Source organism: Rhinatrema bivittatum, chromosome 3 (assembly GCF_901001135.1).
Source record: "Rhinatrema bivittatum chromosome 3, aRhiBiv1.1, whole genome shotgun sequence".
In the NCBI taxonomy this organism is placed as follows: Eukaryota; Metazoa; Chordata; class Amphibia; order Gymnophiona; family Rhinatrematidae; genus Rhinatrema; species Rhinatrema bivittatum.
The window spans coordinates 25,436,280-25,457,014 of record NC_042617.1 but is presented as its reverse complement, the minus strand read 5'-3'; the positions used below and the strand labels follow the sequence as shown (position 1 = coordinate 25,457,014).

Genomic DNA, 20,735 nt, shown 5'->3' with positions numbered 1-20,735 from the left:
GTTTCTGCACAGTATTCTCAATTCTCAATAATCTCTCTTCCCAGGGGCAAAGACTCTGAGTGGGGGTCCTCTGATGTACCTCAAATTTAGTTTTCCAGTTTTCCTCAGTCCTTTTCAATCTCACTCACTTTTCACAAATCCCAAGCTAGGAAGGGCTCCTCTAGAACTCACAGCTTTCGATGTTCCTTTATCAGGGTAGGAAGAAGGGGCAGCCAAAATCTTCCTCCCATATCTGCTAACAAGGTTGTCTTTTTATCCCAGAAACTGATATTAACACTGGAGTTGTTCCTTGCAGCAGGTCACCTCTTGGGCAGTTCTTCCCTATTCCTACCCCTGATCACCACAAACAAGAGGTTCCCCATGTCCTGTGTCCAGGAGAGGCCCAGATGTCTCACAAGGCTACCACGAAAACTGTAAAAACATGAAAACAACCCAGAGTGAAAATCTCAACAGCCAGCGAGTGGACTGGAAAAAAAAAACCTTTCCAACCCTGGTCAGGATCCCCAGGCAGGGTTTGCCTGGCTCCTCTAACTGGGCCTGAAAAATCTGCTCCACACTACCTCCTAATTCTAACTCAAAGCTGCACCTTCTCCAAAGCTTACTCTTACAAGCTGCTTTTGTTAACTCTCAGGTGGCGGACCATCCCAGTACCCTCAAAGGGAGGGGATGCTTTCTGATTATAGGAATACCCATGACTTAATGGTGACCTAAGCGAAGGGTCCTTTACATAATTATTAATACTCTAAAGGTATTCACTCTATAACTGAAGAACAAAGTGATGTTGTTACAAACAGACAACCAAGTAGTAAAGTTATACATCAACAAGTAGGAGGAATGGATTCATACAAGCATTGTCTGAAAACTGCAAGAATTTGGAAATGGGTAATTTCTCATAACTTCCTGAAGAGCAAAATCTGATAAAACAGCTTAAATCGCCAGCTTCAACCTCCTGGAACAGTCATTACAAATTCAAATATTGCAGGAGCTTTTTTCAACTTTGAAGCACTCTGCAAATAGATCTTTTTGCAACTTTCCTCAACAACAAAGTTCCAACATTTTTATCTAAGAGACCAGCAAGATTCAGATTTGTGGTAGATATGTTCTCCATCCCATGGAATCAAGAACTCTTTTTTAATGGGAGCAGCCCTCTGGACATTCTATAAGCCCTTTCAGACTGGTCAGAGTTGGATATGTGAACCCTTGAAGCTGGTGCCGGGAGTAGAATGTCTAGTCTGAGAACAGACCAATGCCAATTAGCTGCTAGGTGATGGGTCACAACCAGGCCAAAGGGGGAGAACTCCATAGAACAGGCAGGGGTTAAAGCAGGCGGCAGGCAAGGTGAGATCCGGTAACAGGCAAGGGTCAAGGAAGGTGACAAACAAGGCAAGAAACCAAAGTTCAAAGACTCAGGATACACGGATATAAAACCTGTTGCTCAGGCATCACCTAATTGAATGAGCAAGCTTACATGCAGGAAGAGTCAACTTTATTAAATCTTTGATTAATTTATCATTGAGCTGGCCAAGTTCCTGGGCCTCTTAAGACTGCATCAGTTAGACCTATATTAAAAGAATCTAATCTCAACGCTCTAGATTTAAATAACTATTGCCCATCTCTAATCTTCCATTTGTTGCAAAGGTCCTAAAGAAAGCAATACTGAAGCAATTTCAAACTTGACTACTCTATCCTAGACCTCCATCAATATGGGTTTTGTGCTGGCCACAGCACGGGGACCTTGTTTCTATCTTTATTTGATTCTTTTCATAGAGATTTTGACTATGACACAGAATATTTTTTGGTCCTTCTGGACCTTACCACTGCATTTGATACTGTGGATCACAATCACTTGTTAGAGAGATTAAAAGATATTAGAGTAGCTAGTTAGGTATATCAGTGGCTTGCATCTTTTTTGAATGGACATCACAGACAGCAGTGACTCATGAATCCAAATCTGCTCTTTTTAATATTAAAACCAGAGTCCCACAAGGTTCTGCACTATTGGCATCACTATTTAATGCCTATATCATGTCTATCAACATGTCTATCAACATCAGGGCTTGATGGTGATTATCGCACTTTTGCGGATGACATTCAGTTTTATATTCTAATAAAGGGATCAACGAAGGATGCACTTGATAAAACTGTCAATGCTTGATCATCTTTAAAAAATTACAAGTTGTTAATAAATTGTCTTTGAATATGACGAAGACTGAGATTTTATATCTGGCAAGGTAAACATCTGACAGTATCCTTGAAAGTATCTCTGCTGATAATGTTCATCTTCCCATAGTCAATAAGGCTCATAACCTAGGGGTAAGCATGGACTCCACTTTATCCCTTCGTCCACATATTAATCAGATTGTCAAAAGTGCTTTCTTCAAACTTTGCATGGTACATAGGGTGCGCCGCACCTGACTGAAAATGATCTAAAGACTACTATCCATTCTTTAGCAATGCCTTTCCTTGACCATTGCAATGCCCTTTTATATAGGCTTGTCACAAACAACTTTATGCATTTTTCAATATGTCCAAAACGCTGCTGCACGACTTGTGTCAGGGACTCCGATTCAACAAAATATTTCTGCTATTCTGGCTCAATATCGCTGGTTACCTATAGTCTGGTGGATTAGGTTCAAAATTCATTTAATGGTTTTTAAAGGTTTTAACAGCCTAGCCTTCTGTTTTAATGCCACCTTGAAACTTCACCAGCCGACATGCCCGCTAAGATCCTCCTTCCAGTACTTACTTAATGTTCCATCGTTCAGATATATTAGGCTGGACGAGTTTCAAGACTGATTATTTTGTGTTCAGTGATCTCTTCTTTGGAATGCTCTACCCATATGAGCTAAGATGGAATGTTCTTTACTTAAGTTTGGAAAGATGATAAATCTTTTCTTTTTAATCAAGCATACAACCTGAGGCCAGCAGTAATTGAAGACCTTAGAAGAGGCTTGACAACATTTTGGCTTAGAAGTTTTTAGTGCTTGAGACCACTATGATGTGAGGTCTAATATATTCTCTAGGGTTTGCTGCAGTGTCTGAATGCTATATTGTTTTAATATTGTTATGTTTTATTTGTTTTGCTCTGTAATTGGTTTGTCATGTAGCTATTTAATTTATGACTGAACTGTTGTAAACCACCTAGAAATGTTGATAGGTAGACTACACATTTTATAAATAAATAATTATCAGGGTGAATCAAAGGAAGTCTAGGGTGCTGGACCTATAAAACCAGGAAATGGAGAGACTAAAGCCAACCAGGAATCAGACAAGGGGCCAAAGCTGGAGTCTATGCTAGAACTCCTATAGATGCCAGAAGTCAACAATGCAGATATGTTACATCCTTTGTGCTTGTCCCCTACTTCCGCTATTATCCAGGACAATCCAAAAACCAAGAAGGGAAAGAGTAGAAATGATTTTAAGGTACAGAGAAGGGCTACCAAAATGATAAGGGGAATGGAACAGCTCCCCTATGAGGAAAGACTAAAGAGGTTAGGACTTTTCAGCTTGGAGAAGAGACGGCTGAGGGGGGATATGATAGAGCTATTCTTTAAATCTAAGGGGAGGCAAAAGGGATACTGTGGCCGATTTATCGTGCTGTCAATGTAGGACACCTGCGACAGGTGAGCAACTTTGCTTTCTCCATGGGAAGCAGGATAAAATCAGCCACACATGTAAGGACTCGCAAGCTGCATATAATTATTTTGTTACCTGAGAATTGATATGCGTCATCACAACCTGTAATTATTGTTAGAGGATGCAGAATAGAGTTGAAGAGATTAATTAAATAAGCTTTTAAGAACTACCTGTCTAAAATTTCTTTCTTGATGGGCAGCAATGGATAGGCAATAATGAGTTGTGAAAGTACATACAGCAGACCAAGTAGCAGCCTTGCAGATTTCTATAAAAGCAGAATAGAGATGTGCCAAGGAAGCTGCAGTAGCCCTAACTTGATGGGCTTTCATTTTATTTTGCAGATGTAGTCCTGACTGGTTGTAGCAATAAGTGATCCAATCAGATATCCAAGTTAATAGTATCCTCTTTGTAAGGGACACCCCTTGCTTAAATGGGCTGAAATAGTTTTAAAGACTTTATGAAATAAAGCAGCTCTTCTGTAATTCATTGTATGATGAGCTTGTTGAACCTTATGGGAAAGAACGATGGCAAAACAGTGAATTAACTTAAATAGAACAGAGAAACCATTATTTGTATAAATTTAGGAGGCATCAACAAAACCACTCTATTGCGGAAGATTTGAGTATAAGGAGTGTATGAGGCTATGGTTTGAAATAGCAAATGTTACTTACCTGTAACAGGTGTTCTCACAGGACAGCAGGATGTTAGTCCTCACATATGGGTGACATCATCAGGATGGAGCCCAATCACGGAAAACTTCTGTTAAAGTTTCCAGAACTTTGACTGGCCCCTACTGGGCATGCCCAGCATGGCACTAACCCTGCAGCCAGCAGGGGTCCCCTTCAGTTTTATTTGATAGCTACAGGCAGTGCCGAAAAAATAAAACAAGAAAACGTTTCGAACCCAACACCATGGGGCGGCGGGCGGGTTTCGTGAGGACTAACATCCTGCTGTCCTGTGAGAACACCTGTTACAGGTAAGCAACATTTGCTTTCTCACAGGACAAGCAGGATGGTAGTCCTCACATATGGGTGAGTACCAAACTGAGAATGTCCGAACATGCACCAAATGTACCCAAAGGCGTGCAACAGGCACAACTGGGGTGGAATTTGGTAGAGGGCATCCTGAACCCCACCGGGCAGGCGGAAGAGTGTTGGTACATCACGTTGGAAATAAGTTACGCAGGACAGATTGGCCGAAGATGGAATCTTGTCTTCCGGCTTTGTCCAAGCAATAGTGGGCTGCGAAAGTGTGGAGAGAACTCCAGGTGGCAGCCCTGCAAATGTCAGGAAGCGGCACCGATCGTAGGTGTGCTACTGAAGTCGTCATGGCCCTCACAGAGTGTGCTTTAACACGGTCTTGAAAAGGAATGCCTGCTTGCTGATAGCAAAAAGATATGCAGTCCGCCAACCAGGAGGAGAGAGTCTGCTTACCCACAGGTTGCCCTAATTTGTTGGGATGGAAAGAGACGAATAACTGCGTGCTCTTCCTGTGGGCAACTGTACGGTCTAGGTAGAACGCTAGAGCCCGTTTACAGTCAAGGATATGCAGAGCCTGTTCCCCTGGGTTGGAGTGGGGCCTGGGAAAGAAGATAGGTAGTATGATGGATTGATTAATGTGAAACTCCAAAACTACCTTAGGCAAAAACTTAGGGTGAGTGCGGAGTACCGCCCGGTCCTGCAGGAGTTTAGTGTAAGGCGGATAGTTATCTAGGGCCTGTAACTCACTAACCCTGCGAGCTGAAGTGATAGCCAAAAGGAAAATCACTTTCCATGTGAGATATTTTAGGTCACAGGAGTGAAGAGGTTCGAATGGTGGTTTCATGAGCCACCCGAGAACCAGATTAAGGTCCCAAGAAGGGGCCGGAGGATGTAAAGGTGGCTTGATATGGAGCAAGCCTTTCAGAAAACGTGTTACGAGGGGTTGTACCGATATAGGGACATCCCCGACACCTTTATGGAAGGCGGCTACCGCACTGACATGCATTCTGATGGAAGAGGTCTTTAGATCTGATTCCGATAAATGCCAGAGATAGTCCAAAAACGTTGGGATTAGACAGGAAAAGGGATCAAGAGATTGCGAAGAACACCATGAGGTATACCTTTTCCATTTATAGGAATAAGACTTTCTTGTGGAAGGCTTCTGTGAAGCAATCAGGACACGAGAAACTGAATCTGAAAGGTTAAGTGGTTGAAGGATTAACCTTTCAACATCCATGCCGTCAGGGACAAGGCCTGAAGATTGGGATGGCGTAGACATCCGTCGTTCTGAGTGATAAGATGCAGGTCCGTTCCCAAGGGAATGTGCCTGCGGATGGAGAGATCCTAGAGTATGGGAAACCACACTTGGCGTGGCCAGTGAGGTGCTATCAGGATCATGGTTCCCTTGTCCTGACGGAGCTTCACGAGAGTCTTCGAGAGAAGAGGAAGTGGAGGGAACGCATAAAGCAGACCGGTTGCCCACGAGAGGGAGAATGCATCTCTGGGCTGAGAGTGTTTGCTGCGAATGAGGGAGCAGTAATTGTCCACTTTGTGGTTTTGAGGGGACGCAAAGAGGTCTATTTGGGGATAACCCCATTGCTGGAAGAGGAAGGTCGCTACCGAGGGGTTGAGAGACCACTCGTGCGGTTGGAAGACACGACTTAGTTTGTCTGCCAAGACATTGTGCACTCCCGGCAAATAGGTGGCCCTGAGGTACATCGAGTGGGAGAGCGCTTCCGCCCAAATCTGCGCAGCTTCCTGACACAGAAGGAAGGAGCCTGTGCCTCCCTGCTTGTTGATGTACCACATGGCCACCTGGTTGTCCGTCTGAATCAGGATGACGTGATTTGATAAGCAATCCTGAAAAGCTCTGAGAGCATATCGCATTGCTCGAAGCTCCAGGAAATTTATCTGGTGTTTGGCTTCCTCTGGAGACCAAGATCCTTGTGTCTGTAGATCGTTCACATGGGCTCCCCACCCGAGGTTGGAAGCATCGGTGGTGAGAATGAGTTGAGGATCTGGTGGTTGAAAGGGCAGTCCCTGGAGGAGATTGTTCTGATCTTTCCACCAGGCGAGAGACAGTGCGCCGGTGATGTGGACAATGGTCGACAGAGGCTGAGTAGCTTGAATCCAATGTGACCTCAGAGTCCAATGCATGAGCCTCATGGCCAGGCGGGCCATTGGTGTGACATGGACTGAGGACGCCATGTGTCCGAGAAGAACAAGGAATTGCCGAGCTGTTGCTGTATACTGAGACTGCAACTGGTGAGCGAGGGACACGAGGGTTTGCACTCGTTGTTGAGGTAGAAAGGCTTTTGCCTGCAAGGTGTCCAAGTCTGCCCCAATGAACAACAAAGTTTGAGATGGGACTAAATAGGATTTCTCGTAATTGACGAGAAATCCTAGAGAAATTAGAGTGTGTAGGGTCAAATCCAGGGACGATCGAGCGGCTTGCTGGGTTGGGGCCCTGATTAACCAGTCGTCTAGATAGGGGTAGGCGTGAACACCTTCTTTCCTGAGAAAAGCTGCGACAACTACGAGACATTTGGTAAAGACTCGTGGTGCCGATGCTAGGCCGAATGGAAGCACTCAGTATTGATAGTGCTTTGGGCCTACTAAAAACCGGAGGTACTTGCGATGAACTGGAGATATCGCAATGTGGGTGTATGCGTCCTGGAGGTCCAGAGAGCAGAGCCAGTCTCCTCTTTGTAGAAGAGGTAGAAGCGAGCCCAAGGTTACCATCTTGAACTTTTCCCGCTGGAGGTACTTGTTGAGGGCACGTAGGTCCAGAATTGGATGAAGCCCCCCGGATTTTTTGGGGATCAAAAAGTACAGGGAATAGAACCCTAGGCCTTGTTGCAAAAGTGGGACGGGTTCTATTGCTCTTAACTGGAGAAGAAGGGAAACCTCCTGCTCCAGGAGGAGAGAGTGACCGGTTACTCTCCACGCTTGTAGAGGTGGTGAGTCCGGTGGAAGAGCAAGAAAGTTTAGGTGGTAACCCTGAGCAATGATTGCTAGCACCCATTGGTCGGTTGTGATTGATTGCCACATGCCGTGAAAGTGGCACAATCGACCTCCCACTGGTATGCTTGGCAGAGGAATCAGGCTGCTGCTCTCCAAGGGAAAGTCAAAAACCTGAGGCAAGCCCCGGCTGGGGAGCTGCCTGTGGCTTTTGCTTCCGGGGCTGGCGAGGCTGAGGTTTTTGATGTCTCGTAATTCGGGACCTTGGTGGTGAAGGATAGTACTTCCTTGGGCGGAAGAATGACTTCTTAGAGTCCTTCTTGAAGGGCTGTCTAGAGGGGAAGTCAGAAGGTATCGATGAGAGCTGTTTGAGGGTCTCATGATGGTCCTTTAATTCAGCCACTATTTGCTGAATCTGTTTACCGAACAGATTATCTCCTATACAGGGCAGGTCAGAGAGCCTGTCTTGTACTTCTGGGCGAAGGTCAGAAGACTTGAGCCAGGCCCAGCATCTTGCCGAAATGGCAGTTGCAGACACTTTAGTGGAGGTGTTGAAGATATCATAAGCTGTTCTTATCTCATGGTTTCCTGCCTCAAACCTCTTGTTGACAAGGATTTGAAGATGTTCTTGGAATTGGTCAGGCAGGGTTTCAGAGAAGTCCTGTATTTGCTTGAAAATGACCCTGTTGTATTGGGTCATGTACAGCTGGTAAGAAGCAATTCTGGAGATGAGCATGGCCCCTTGGAACACTCGTCGACCAATATTGTCTAGGAACTTGTGTTCCTTAACAGGAGGGGTAGAGGAGTGAGGCTTCGTCCTTTTTGCTTTCTTTTGAGCCGATTCTACCACAACTGAGTGGTGGTCGAGCTGAGATTTTTGAAAGCCAGGGGCTGACTGTACTAGATAAGTAGTGTCAGCCTTTCTGTGTACTGGGGCAATGGATCCAGGGTTCTCCCAGTTCTTTTTGAGGAGGTCAAGAAGAACTTGATGAATGGGAATAGAAGTGATCACTTTAGGGGCATCCAGGAACTGAAGAAGCTCCATCATCTGGTGCCTATCATCCTGCTCCATCAGAAGCTGAAAAGGGACCAATTCCGACATTTCCTTCACAAAATTAATGAAAGAAAGGTCCTCTGGAGGAGAACGCTTTCTACTTTCAGTAGGAGAGGGAGGTGAAGGTAAGTCATCGGTGTCTGTGGAAGTATCAACACCCCAGGTGTCATAAGGATCAGCAGGCTGACCTGTAGGACGAGAAGGGGGTTGGATACCCGAAGGGCCCGGTTGAGGATCCGAGAAAATCGAAGGAATCACCGGGGGCACCGTGGACGCCCTGGGGGTATCGGTGCCGGCATCGAAGGCATCGATGGCGCCGATGTGTGTATCACCCCCGATGAATGAATCGGTGGCGAGGGACGACATGGCATCGATGGCTGAGGCAATACCCCCGAAGAAGGAATGCGGAACGGTGTTTCTCCTCCCGATGAAGCTGTCAACGGGGGGCGCACCGGAGCCATCGGAGACCTGGGAATCACCGGTGGAAGGGCGGTCATGAGCGCCTCCATCCGGGATAGCAGCGGTGCCAGCGCTGCTGGAATCGGGTCGGTGACCGGTTCCACTCTCGGTGCCGGAGGAACCTGGAGTCGTTGCATTTCCTTGTCGATGGCCTCCTGGACCAGCCGGTCCAGTTCTTCCCGGAGACCTGGGGCAAGCATCCCCGGTTCCGTGACAGAAGAGGGAAGCTGAGGCACAGTCGGAGGGACCACCTTTACAGGCGGAATCGCGACTCCCAAACCCCGATCGGGTGAGGGTGGCCTCGATGTCCCGGTCGCAGGAGTGGTCGGTGCCGTTCCTGGACGGGGCTTCTTCGATGGTGGCTCGGACGGTGGCGAGGTCGATGATTTCGCTCCCTCGATGGTCCGAGACTTACGATGCCGATGGCGATGTTTCTCCCTACGATCCCCTCGATCTTGAGGGGGAGAAACGGGAGTCGATGGCCATGAAGATGTCGATGGCGGGCGGTCACCGGACGGTGGTCGATGCTGGTGCGACTTCGACGGTGCCGGTTCTGATGACGTCGTTGCGATGGACGGCGTCGGGGTGAGAGCACGGAAAAGGAGTCCCATCTTCTCCATTCTGGCTTTGCGACCTTTTGGTGTCATGAGGGCACATTTGGTGCAGGTCAGGACATCATGCTCACGGCCTAAACACATTACACAGACTCCATGAGGGTCTGTGATAGACATGGTGCGAATACAGTCCGGGCACCGACGAAACCCCGACGCCATGGCCATAGAAAAATCGAGCCACGGTACGGTCGTTGGCCAGTAGGCCACGAGGGCCAAACTCGACGGTAATCGACAAAAAATGGTGAAAAACTTACCGGAGTACCGCGGCCTGAGAAAAGTTAGAGGAGGGACCCCTGTGGGGCAGTTTAAATTTAACTCCATGAGGAAAATTCCTGTCAGGAATCTCTTCAGAGCTCCTAAACCATGAGGCTACTGCTGCACGGAAAAAAGAAGACTGAAGGGGGACCCCTGCTGGCTGCAGGGTTAATGCCATGCTGGGTATACCCAGTAGGGGCCAGTCAAAGTTCTGGAAACTTTGACAGAAGTTTTCCATGATTGGGCTCCATCCTGATGATGTCACCCATATGTGAGGACTACCATCCTGCTTGTCCTGTGAGAATCTCTTATCTTCCAGGCTGAAACAACTACTAATAAAAATTGAATTTTCCAGGAGAAGAATTTTAGATCAGCTGAAGATAATAGTTGAAAAGGAGGCTTTATAAGGTCAGCAAGGAGTATTTTCAGATCTCAAGGATTTTTTATTGAAAGTTTCAGATTCAAGAGGACCTTCATAAATCTGGCGACTGTAGGCTGATGAAAAACAGGTTGCCCTCCCAGTCCTCATGGTATGCTGCTATAGCATGAAGGTAAATTATAACAGAGTTGGTTTTCAGACCTGAGTCTGAAAGACTTTGTAGATAATGAAGCAAAAAAAAAAAAAAAGAAGAAACAGGACATTTAAACAGGTCTTGATTGAAATGTATATACCAGGCAGTATATTTTCTCCATTTAAACTGTAAGGGATAGATTTTTAAAGGTGCTTGCTGATTTTATAACGTGTGTACCGGCGCGCAAATGTTATAAAATCCAGGGGTCGCGTGCACATGTGCGCTGGATTTTATAATCCACGCATGTACGGGCGGCGCGTGCAAGGGGGCGGGGGAGACTTCCACAATTTTTGCGTGGCGACAGATCCTGGCCTTCCCCAGTTCCCTCCCAGTCTGCTCCAATTAAGGAGCGGACTGGGAGGGAACTTCCCTACCCCCTTCCCTAACTCCTTTCCCCTTCCCTTCTCCTCCCCACCCCCTAAACCCTTTCTCCTACCTTTTACTTTTATTTTGTTGCTTACTGCTCCATTGGAGCAGAAGCAACTTGTGCGCGCTGGCAGTCCCTTCCCCGGCACAGCTGCAAATGGCCGCTGTACTGGCCTACCTCCAGCCCCACCCCTCTCCCCGGACCATCCCTCCCCCGCCCTCCAACCACCCGTTTCCTTCGGCCTGGCATTTCTGTGCATAACAGGAGTTATGCGTGTGGCTGGGCCCCTCTGAAAATGCACACAGCACGCGCAAGGCGCAGCCACTCGCATAATCCCTGTTTTTTATGTGCGTGGCCGAATAAAAATTTACCTGTAATATCTTCTGATCAAGTACTTCTTTAAAACAAGAACAACTTTCTTAACCTGTGTAGGCATCTGCACAAATGAGACTAAATGACTTTCAACATACAAGTTAGAACCAAAGACTGAAGGTTGGGGATGCAGGAAATTCCTGTTGCACTGAATAATGGAAGGGAATATTCTCAATCTTATTGATTCATGAACAACTAGGTGCTGTAGCCATGGAAAGGACTACACATGCTCAGAAAAACCTTTTTAGTTTTTCTGAGCTCTGAGAGAGCTGCTTTATTCTTGGTGCTGTTAGAAGACATCATCCACTTGTGTGGTTGAATTTATCCTGCCTGTTCATGGTAAAAAAGCATTTTATCTGCATTAATTGGCTGTTTGAAAATTGTCCTCCCTTAATACATCTAAATGTTTTCACAACGCATATACTTTTATCTACAATGAGAGGAGGCCTTTCCCGGGGCATGTTTAGATCTGGGAAAGAAAAGTACACGAATAAACGACATTTTCAAATCTTCACGCTTACTTTTCCAGCAAAAATTTACCCACAGAAAAAGCAGGTGCAAGTGTACACAAGTTTCAAAGCAAAAGTATACATGCACTTTCACTTTGAAAATGAGTGCAAAGCTCACAAGTAAAAAAAAACAATAAAAAAATAATGCATGCAGACTTTATCATACTGTAGGCAGTTTTAAAATTGTCCCCATATGTTTCACTCTCCAAACCCAAAACATGGAGAAATTTCCTTATGTGTTCCATTAGTCCTGCTACACCAGTAAAGCCCTTGACAAGTGGGTTGTTTCCCCCTACCAGCAGATGGAGGCAAACAATACTGTTTTCCTCTGTGATATTACAGTTATTAAGCACATAAGAATATGCCATACTGCGTCAGACCAAGGGTCTATCAAGCCCAGCATCCTGTTACCAACAGTGGCCAATCCAGGCTACAAGTACCTGGCAAGTACCCAAAAACTAAGTATATCCCATGCTGATGCTAGTAGTAGCAGTGGCTATTTTCTAAGTCAACTTGAAAAACAGGTAATGGACTTCTCCAAGAACCTTACCCAAACCTTTTTTAAACCTAACTGCAGTAACCACATCCCCTGGCGGCAAAGTCCAGAGTTTAATTGTGCATTGAATGAAAAAGAACTTTCTCCAATTAGTTTTAAATGTGCTACATGCTAAATGCCTCCTAGACCTTCTATTATCCAAAAGAGTAAATAATTGATTCACATTTACCCGTTCTAGACCTCTAATGATTTTAAACACCTCTATCATATTCCCCCCTCAGCCATCCCTTCTCGAAGCTGAACATTTCTAACCTCTTTTGTCTTTCCGCATAGGGGAGCAGTTCCATCCACTTTATCATTTTGGTCAACCTTCTCTGTACCTTCTCCATTGCAACTATATCTTTTTTGAGATGCGGTGACCAGAACTGTATTCAGTATTCAAGGTGTAGTCTCACCATGGAGCGATACAGAGGCATTATGACATTTTCCGTTGTATTCACCATTCCCTTCCTAATAATTCCTAATATTCTGTTTGCTTTTTTGACTACCGCAGCACACTGAGCCAACGATTTCAAAGAATTATCCACTATGACACCTAGATCTCTTTCCTGGGTGGTAGCTCCTAATATGGAACCTAACCGTGAAATTATAGCATGGGTTATTTTTCCCTATATGCATCACCTTGCACTTATCCACATTAAATTTCATCTGCCATTTGGATGCTCAGTTTTCCTTTCTTACAAGGTCCTCCTGCAATTTATCACAATCTGCTTGTGATTTAACTACTCTGAATAATTTTGTATCATCTGCAAATTTGATTACCTCACTTGTTGTATTCCTTTCCAGATCATTTATAAATATATTGAAAAGTAAGGGTCCCAGTACAGATCCCTGAGGCACTCCACTGTCCACTCCCTTCCATTGAGAAAATTGACCATTTAATCCTACTCTCTGTTTCCTGTCTTTTAACCAGTTTGTAATCCACGAAAGGACAACGCCACCTATCCCATGACTTTTTACTTTTCCTAGAAGCTTCTCATGAGGAACTTTGTCAATCAATGAGGAATTTTGTAACTCGTTCAATTTTATTATTATATATATATTTTCACATGTTCTTTGTTTCACTGTAAAGCGCTTTTAGCTGATTTTCGTTTATTGTGAACCGATGAGATGTTCCCAAGGTTCATCAGTATATAAAAACTTCTAAATAAATAAAATAAATAAATAAAATTGTCTTCTGAAAATCCAAATACACTACATCTACCGGTTCACCTTTATCTACATTTAGATTTTTTTTGTATTCTGCTTTTTGTGCTTTTTTCAGCACTTCAAAATGGATTACATTCAGGTACTGTAGGCATTTCCCTATCCCCAGAGGGATTACAATCTAAGGGGGTCATTTATCAAAGTGCTATATGGCGGATTTGCATGCGTTAAGGCGTTTCCGCATGCAAAAAACACCTTTAATTCATGCGAAAGCACCATAATGCATGGTGCGATGCAAATGAGAAAAAGGGGAGGATTTTGGGGCGGGATCTGTGAGCTGGGTTCACAGTTTTGTGAAGCCGTATTGCACGGCTTTAATGCGAATTTTAACTACACCTTTTTCATTTGCGTAAAGCCGTGCGATGGGGGAGGGGGGGGAGGAGAGAGAGAGAGACTAACCATAATGCCCCATACTAGACAGGCATTTATATCTCTATAGGAGGCCCACCTAGTAACTCGAGGTGATGGGCTCTCTACCTGGGTAACATCAAGCTAGGTTGAGAGAACACTGCACAAATCTCATCTTTGGGTGAGTTTCCTCACTCCAAAGGTCATCAAATCTTCACAAGAGAGCACTGTTCTGTTCGTACGTCTCACTTTGAATGTCAAAGTGGCCCCTAACCCCTACACTAATATCTAAACCTCACCTTGAATTACTAGGTGGGCCTCCTATAGAGATATAAATACCTATCTAGTATGAGGGCATTATGGTTGGTCTCTCTCTCCCCCCCCCCACCCCCCACCAAGTGGGCCCTGATAGCCAGGCTGGCTCTCCAGGAGCTTAAAACTACTAAACATGGTAACCTCAGTGGTTGTATGTAGGAAATACAACAATTCTGGCACTTATCACAAAGTGCAAAAAAGTTATTGCAATTTGCGCTTCACATAGGTATTAGCACAAATTGCAATAAACTGCCTATTACCATAAAACACGCCCCTTTTCCTATCACATGTGATATTTAGTGCATTTTGATAAATCCAGGCCTAAGTTTGTACCTTCAAAAAAGTGAAGCAGATTAGTGAGGCAAGACTTGCCTTGAATAAAGCCATGCTGACTTTGTTCCATTAAACCATGTCTTTCTATATTTTCTGTGATTTTGATCTTTAGAACACTTTCCACTATTTTTCCCGGCACTGAAGTTTCCCAGATTGCCCATGGAGTCCTTTTTAAATATTGGGGTTACATTGGCCACCCTCCAGTCTTCAGGTATAATGGATGATTTTAATGATAGGTTACAAATTTTTACTAACAGATCTGAAACTTCATTTTTTAGTTCCTTCAGAACCCTGGGGTGTATACCATCTGGTCCAGGTGATTTACTACTCTTCAGTTTGCCAATCTAGGTTTACCGAGATTTGGTTCAGTCCATCTGAATCATTACCCATGAAAACCTTCTCCGGAAAGGGTATCTACCCAACATCCTCTTCAGTAAACACCGAAGAAAAGAAATCGTTTAATCTTTCTGCAATGGCCTTATCTTCTTTAAGTTTCCCTTAACCCCTCAATCATCTAACGGTCCAACTGACTCACTCGCAAGCTTTCTGCTTCGGATATATTTGAAAAAGGTTTAACTATGAGTTTTTGCCTCTATGGCCATCTTCTTTTCAAATTCTTTCTTAGCCTGTCTTATCAATGTCTTACATTTAATTTGCCAACACTTATGCTTTCTCCTGTTCTCTTCTGTTGGATCCTTCTTCCAATTTTTGAATGATCTTTTGGCTAAAATAGCCTCTTTCACCTCACCTTTTAACCATGCCAGTAATCATTTTGCCTTCCTTCCACCTTTCTTAATGTGTGGAATACATTTATTTATTTATTTAGGGTTTTTATATACCGACATTCTCGATATACATATCAAATCAAGTCGGTTTCCATATAACAAAACTGTCGCCGGTAAGGCGTTACATTAAACATGGTAAAGGTAAAGGGAGTACATTAAACAATAGACAAAGTATTGAACAGAGAACGTGCAGCATAACATTAAACAATCAACAAATTATTGAACAAAAGAACGTAGATCAATAAATATTAAATATTAAACGTAAAAAAGATATATAAAATAAAATAACTATGGGAAGAGCATGAGCTAGAAAGCTGATGCTTCAAGAGATGGTTTTTCTGGACTGTGCTTCTAAGATGGTATTTTTTAACAATGTCCACGCCTCTTGCACAACTTTTACTTTTGTAGCTGTTCCTTTCAGTTTTTTTTTCTAACTATTTTTCTCATTTTATCAAAGTTTCCCTTTCGAATGTTTAGCACTAGAGCCGTGGATTTGCTTACTATCCTCCTTCCAGTCATTAATTCAAATTTGATCATATTATGATCACTACTGCCACGATCAGCCCAAGCACTTGCAAATAATCTCACATGGAGTGGCCTGGCAGGTCCAGGAAGCCCTGAATTTGAAGGATTATCTTGCACACTCTCTTATCCATGTATTTATTTATTAAATACATAAATAAAATATATCCATGAGGAACACTTGTACCACCTATGTATCAAACCATACCCCCAAGCACTCCAGGGACTGCATGGGCTGAAAGGTACTCTTGGCAAAATTGACCACCCAGCCCAAGCCTTCTAAAAACTGAACCACTCGATGAGTCACACACACTGCCTCTTCGTGAGATGGTGCATGGATTAACCAATCGTTGAGATATGAGTGTACCTTAATTCCTTCATGCCAGAAAGCCATGATAATGTTCAGAACTGAAAATGTTCCCACAGCATGCAAAAACAAAGACAACTCTGATCCTGTTCCTGAATGGGAATATACAGGTAAGACTCCGACAGATCCAGTGAACACAGGAACTCCCCCTGTGAACAACGGAGAGAAAGGACCGCAAAGTTTCCATGCAAAAACATGGAACCCGCAAACTGCGGTTTACGCCCTTGAGATCTAGGATGGGATGAAAGAAACCGTCCTTTTTGGGAATCACAAAATAAATTAAATAATTGCCTCAGTCCCACTCTGATGGAGGCACCAGTACCACTGCCTGCAAGAGCTGCAGCAAAGTCTCATAGACTGCCTGCTGCTTGGCTGGAGTGGAACAAGGAGATACCATAAAGATGTCTAGAATGGGATGATACAGGACCAACATATAACCAGAATGAACGATCTCCAACACCTACTGATCGGATGTTATGTGGGTCCATTCCCTATAGAACTCCTGCAGGCAGCCCCCTACACAGGTCAAAAGTGAGTGAACCCACAGAATTTCATGAGGAGGCCCTGCCAGCTCCTGTGGAAGAACTGGCATCAGCCCTCTGCTTTCTGGCTCCATGAAAGGACAGACCTTGGCCTCTCAAAACTGAATAAATAGCGTAGGTAGCACAAAAAAATTGTCTACCCGACCGGCACCGCCTTGAGGCTCAAAACTGCCCCCAACCTCTGCCAGCCCTATAAAAGAAGCGGCCTTTATCCTCTGGCAAGCACTAGCGCTTAGGATGTCAGAGATTCTTTACCAACTGGTCTAGATCCTCCCCGAATAGCAGCCTGCCCTTAAAAACCAACTTCCCCAGGCAGATTTTAGACCAAACGTCTGCTGAACAATTGTGTAGCCACAGAAGCTGGTGTACCGTGACCAAAAGGGACACTGATCAGGCAGAGCTCCATAACAAATCATACAGAGTGACTGCCAAAAAAAGCTGTGACAAGACTCCATCCTGGCCACATCCTCGCTGTCTGGCAGCTGTTGAATCCATTGAAAGAAGGCTTAGACCACCAGAGTCGAACAAATGGAAATCTGAATCACCGTCACAGACAAGATAAACTTCTCAGAGACAGCTCCATCTTTCTGTCTTGTGGATCCTTTAGAGACATGCTCCCCATCCACAGGAACAGTGGTACACCTGGTCACTGGCGTGACCATAGCAACCACAAGCGGAACCTAAAAACCTTTTTGCAACGTAGGCAAAGGAAGAAGATACAGCCGTTGTAGGAAGTTGACTTCTCTCAGGCCTGACTCTGGGACTCCCACTCAGCCAACATCATCCCCACCTCCAGGTGGAATGGAAAAGCGGTAGTGGCCTTTCAATTTCTCTTAATAATTGAGTCCCACACCAGAGTCACTTGGGGCTTTTGTCTCCTCCAGCTGGAGACAAGAAATCACCTGATCATAAAACCTCTCTTATCCTTGTGAATGTGACAACTCAAAGAAAAAAAATCCTTAGGGCCAGGGGTATTCCCCCTCCACCAAGGAGACTGAATTATTGGCATCCCTAGGCTCCTCCCATGATGACTTCAATAGCTGGTTGTGCCCTCTTGGCAGGAATCTGGGGAAAGGACAAGCAGCCTTCTGGTGCCTTCATATTAGCCCTGCGTAGTACTTCCCCAGGCCGAGAAAAAGCACAAAAGACCTGGTGGAGAAATCAAAATAATTCCAGGGAGAAGTTCCTAGGGGCCATGAGACCAAGGCAGATACACCAGATACATCCCCTCATCGAAGACCCCACTGAGGCTACAACCAGCACTAAAACGGGAGGATAGCTGGCTCCCACTGCTCCACTGGCACCTAGGCCCAATCATGTAGGAGAACTCAAAATGGCTGCAGACTATGAAGCCTTCACGGCAGACTGTGTGTCAGGGCCCTCAAGGCTTGGCACGTCAAAGAAACTAGCGAACAGTGAAGAGGGAGCTAATCTCTCTGCAGAACAGTCACTGGGCCTCTCTCCAGTGTGGGAACATGCCAAACATACAAGACCCTTTTCCACTGTGGCCCAAAGGACACCGCAGACCTCACAGCACTGCATACTGCGGGCAGGCCTGTCCATCCTTCCCCCTTCACAGTTGCACCTGATTGCTGCCAAAAAACTCAAGCTGCACTTGCTTCTCCTCCCCTTGCAGTCGTAGGAATGCCAGCAGCGATTCACCCCCAGACAGCCTTCATTACCGATTAGCTCCTTCTGTTCCTGCATGCAGCCCATTTGCTCCAATGGCTAATGCTTTTTTTTTCTAAACTTTAAGCCACAAACTGCAGGAACTGAAGGGGGAAGGAGGCAGAAGTGTAGAGAGAAAAAGAAAAACTAAGGAAGCAGGCAAATGTCCTCTCAGATGGAGAAAGGGAAGAAATAACTTATCTGCCTACTATGTCCCTTTCTTATTTTCTCTTTGTTTTTTGTTGCTCCATGGCCAAGCTCAACCAGATACCCCCTTAGGGGCTGGGAATAGAGCAATGGGCTTGCACTGCTGGCTGAAACCAGTGGCCTGTCTCCGGGGTCTGATCACGGATCCAACGCTGAGCTGCTGCACCAAACCACTCATACCATATGCTGGGGGCAGAAAACTCTTGGTTCCTACTGCTTAGCACCATACCTAAAGTAGTGGCTGTGATATTACAGAGGAAAACAATGTTGTCTGCCTCCATCTGCTGGTTGGGGGAAACAACCCACTTGTCAAGGGCTGCACTGGTGTAGCAGGATAAGATGGAATTAAATTTGTTAGTCAAACCCAAAAGCAAATGATTTGTGTTTCACTGCAATGTTATTCTCTGCAAATGTACTCTGGATTATATATGGACCAGATGGTACACCATTTAGAGTCCTGGAATGCCCTGATGATTTGACTTTTAGCTTCCCATGGGAGCACCTCAAACATCTCCCACTCCAGAGAGAACTACTGTACATGCTTGTCCTTGCCTTCCATGAACATGAATTTGTCCATATGCATAAAAACAATTATAACTAATGTCATCTGTGCAATCATGGATGACTGTTCACTCATTCATTTGGGAAGAATAAGTTTCTTTGCTGCACATAATGCTGTCTCTATGCATTTTGTGATGAAGTGCATGCTGTCTCGGGAGAGGAAAACCTGAACCGGAACACCCCTGGGAGAGCCCAGAGCAGATCGAGACAGCAGAAGCTGCATGTGAACTGGGATAAGACTACATTTCCCAGGTTCTTAGAACCACAATTAGACCAATGGGATGAAAGAGACAGGTTTGATGAGGCAGCTGGGCAGGGCACCTGGGGAATGTACACACCTGAACCCATGATTACTGAAGAGAAAAGCTCTGGCGTTCCATTAGGGTTAAAAGAAAAACTCAGCTCATCAGAGGGGGAGGAAGTCATGGAGGTGGAGGCTCCGACTGTGGAAAATGCTAGCACTGACATGGAGGTAGAGTAAGAGGGGATTACTCTCAAGTGTTGGTTGGTTCTTTTGTCGGGTTGTGTTTTTTTTCAAGGACTGGGAGGACCGTAGCCTGCAGCACAACTGAGGGGAGTTGGGGAGTGCTGTGCTACTCCCAAGCAGGGCGGTTTTTGCTGGCTGGAAGGCTAAACATATTTGTCGCTTCCCCAATGAACTGAAGGCTTTGAGACATTGTGCAGTTGTTGTTTATGAACTATAAAGAAAAGGTGTTTGGACACAAGCTTCTCTTTGTGCTTTCTTTACTGAGAGACGGAGCTTGCAGGGGGACCTTTAAGCCTTTGCTTGAACCCTGTAAGGGCCGCAGGCCACGCCAGGGCCGGAAGACTTTATTGTGGTGCGGAGTCTGGTGCACTACCGGGAGGAGATGGATCTGTGGACGGACAGCAGTAGCAAGGGATCTTCTTCGGCCGGTGCTTCATCACTACAATCTTTAGACTCCTGAAAAACTCCTAATTATCCTTTTCCTTCAAGGGCAAAGTGGGGCTCAGATGAAGAAAAGAGTGCTTTACATGAATCTGAGAAAACTGTTCCTCTCTTGAACAAGAGGATGTGTGATAAGTTGAAATATATTCCTAGTATCTCCAGCTGGAAAAAGTCAAGTGCAATAGTGATGAGCCTTCAATTTGGTGACAATAACTTTAACATTCACAGATTTAAAACCTATTACTACTTACCTCCCAAAGGAGTTTCTTGTATTTATCTCCCTCTGAGAAGGATACTCAGATGTTGTACTGAAGCTTCGCCTGAAACCTAAATAATTGAAAAGGTACAAAATATTTTCACCAGGGTACTTTTTTTTTTTTTTTTTAATCTTTTAAGCTAGATAGATTCAAACATTAGAATGTACTCCATAGATACTGCAGCTCTAAAAAGACACTTCAGCTTAATTTATTCCAAAATTATTTATTTTATATTTATTTATTTTAATTTGTTTGTTGTTCACGACCTCCAAAGTTAGGGATGGGGTACATAAAAATATACATAAAAGTAAACAATTACATAATTTTCAGACAAATAATAACTTATACAAGTTGCTTTACA

General features: G+C 44.7%; 1 protein-coding gene across 14 annotated transcripts in view; it reads right to left on the bottom strand.

Moving 5' to 3' along the window:
• CLIP4 (CAP-Gly domain containing linker protein family member 4) overlaps positions 1–20,735 on the bottom strand; it is a 347,916-nt gene that overhangs the window by 40,754 nt on the left and 286,427 nt on the right. For all 14 annotated transcript variants that reach the window (XM_029593003.1, XM_029593005.1, XM_029593006.1 and 11 more), the window contains one exon: positions 20,369–20,444. In XM_029593003.1, coding sequence (XP_029448863.1) covers positions 20,369–20,444 — 76 coding nt within the window. The remainder of the gene's footprint in view (positions 1–20,368; positions 20,445–20,735) is intronic.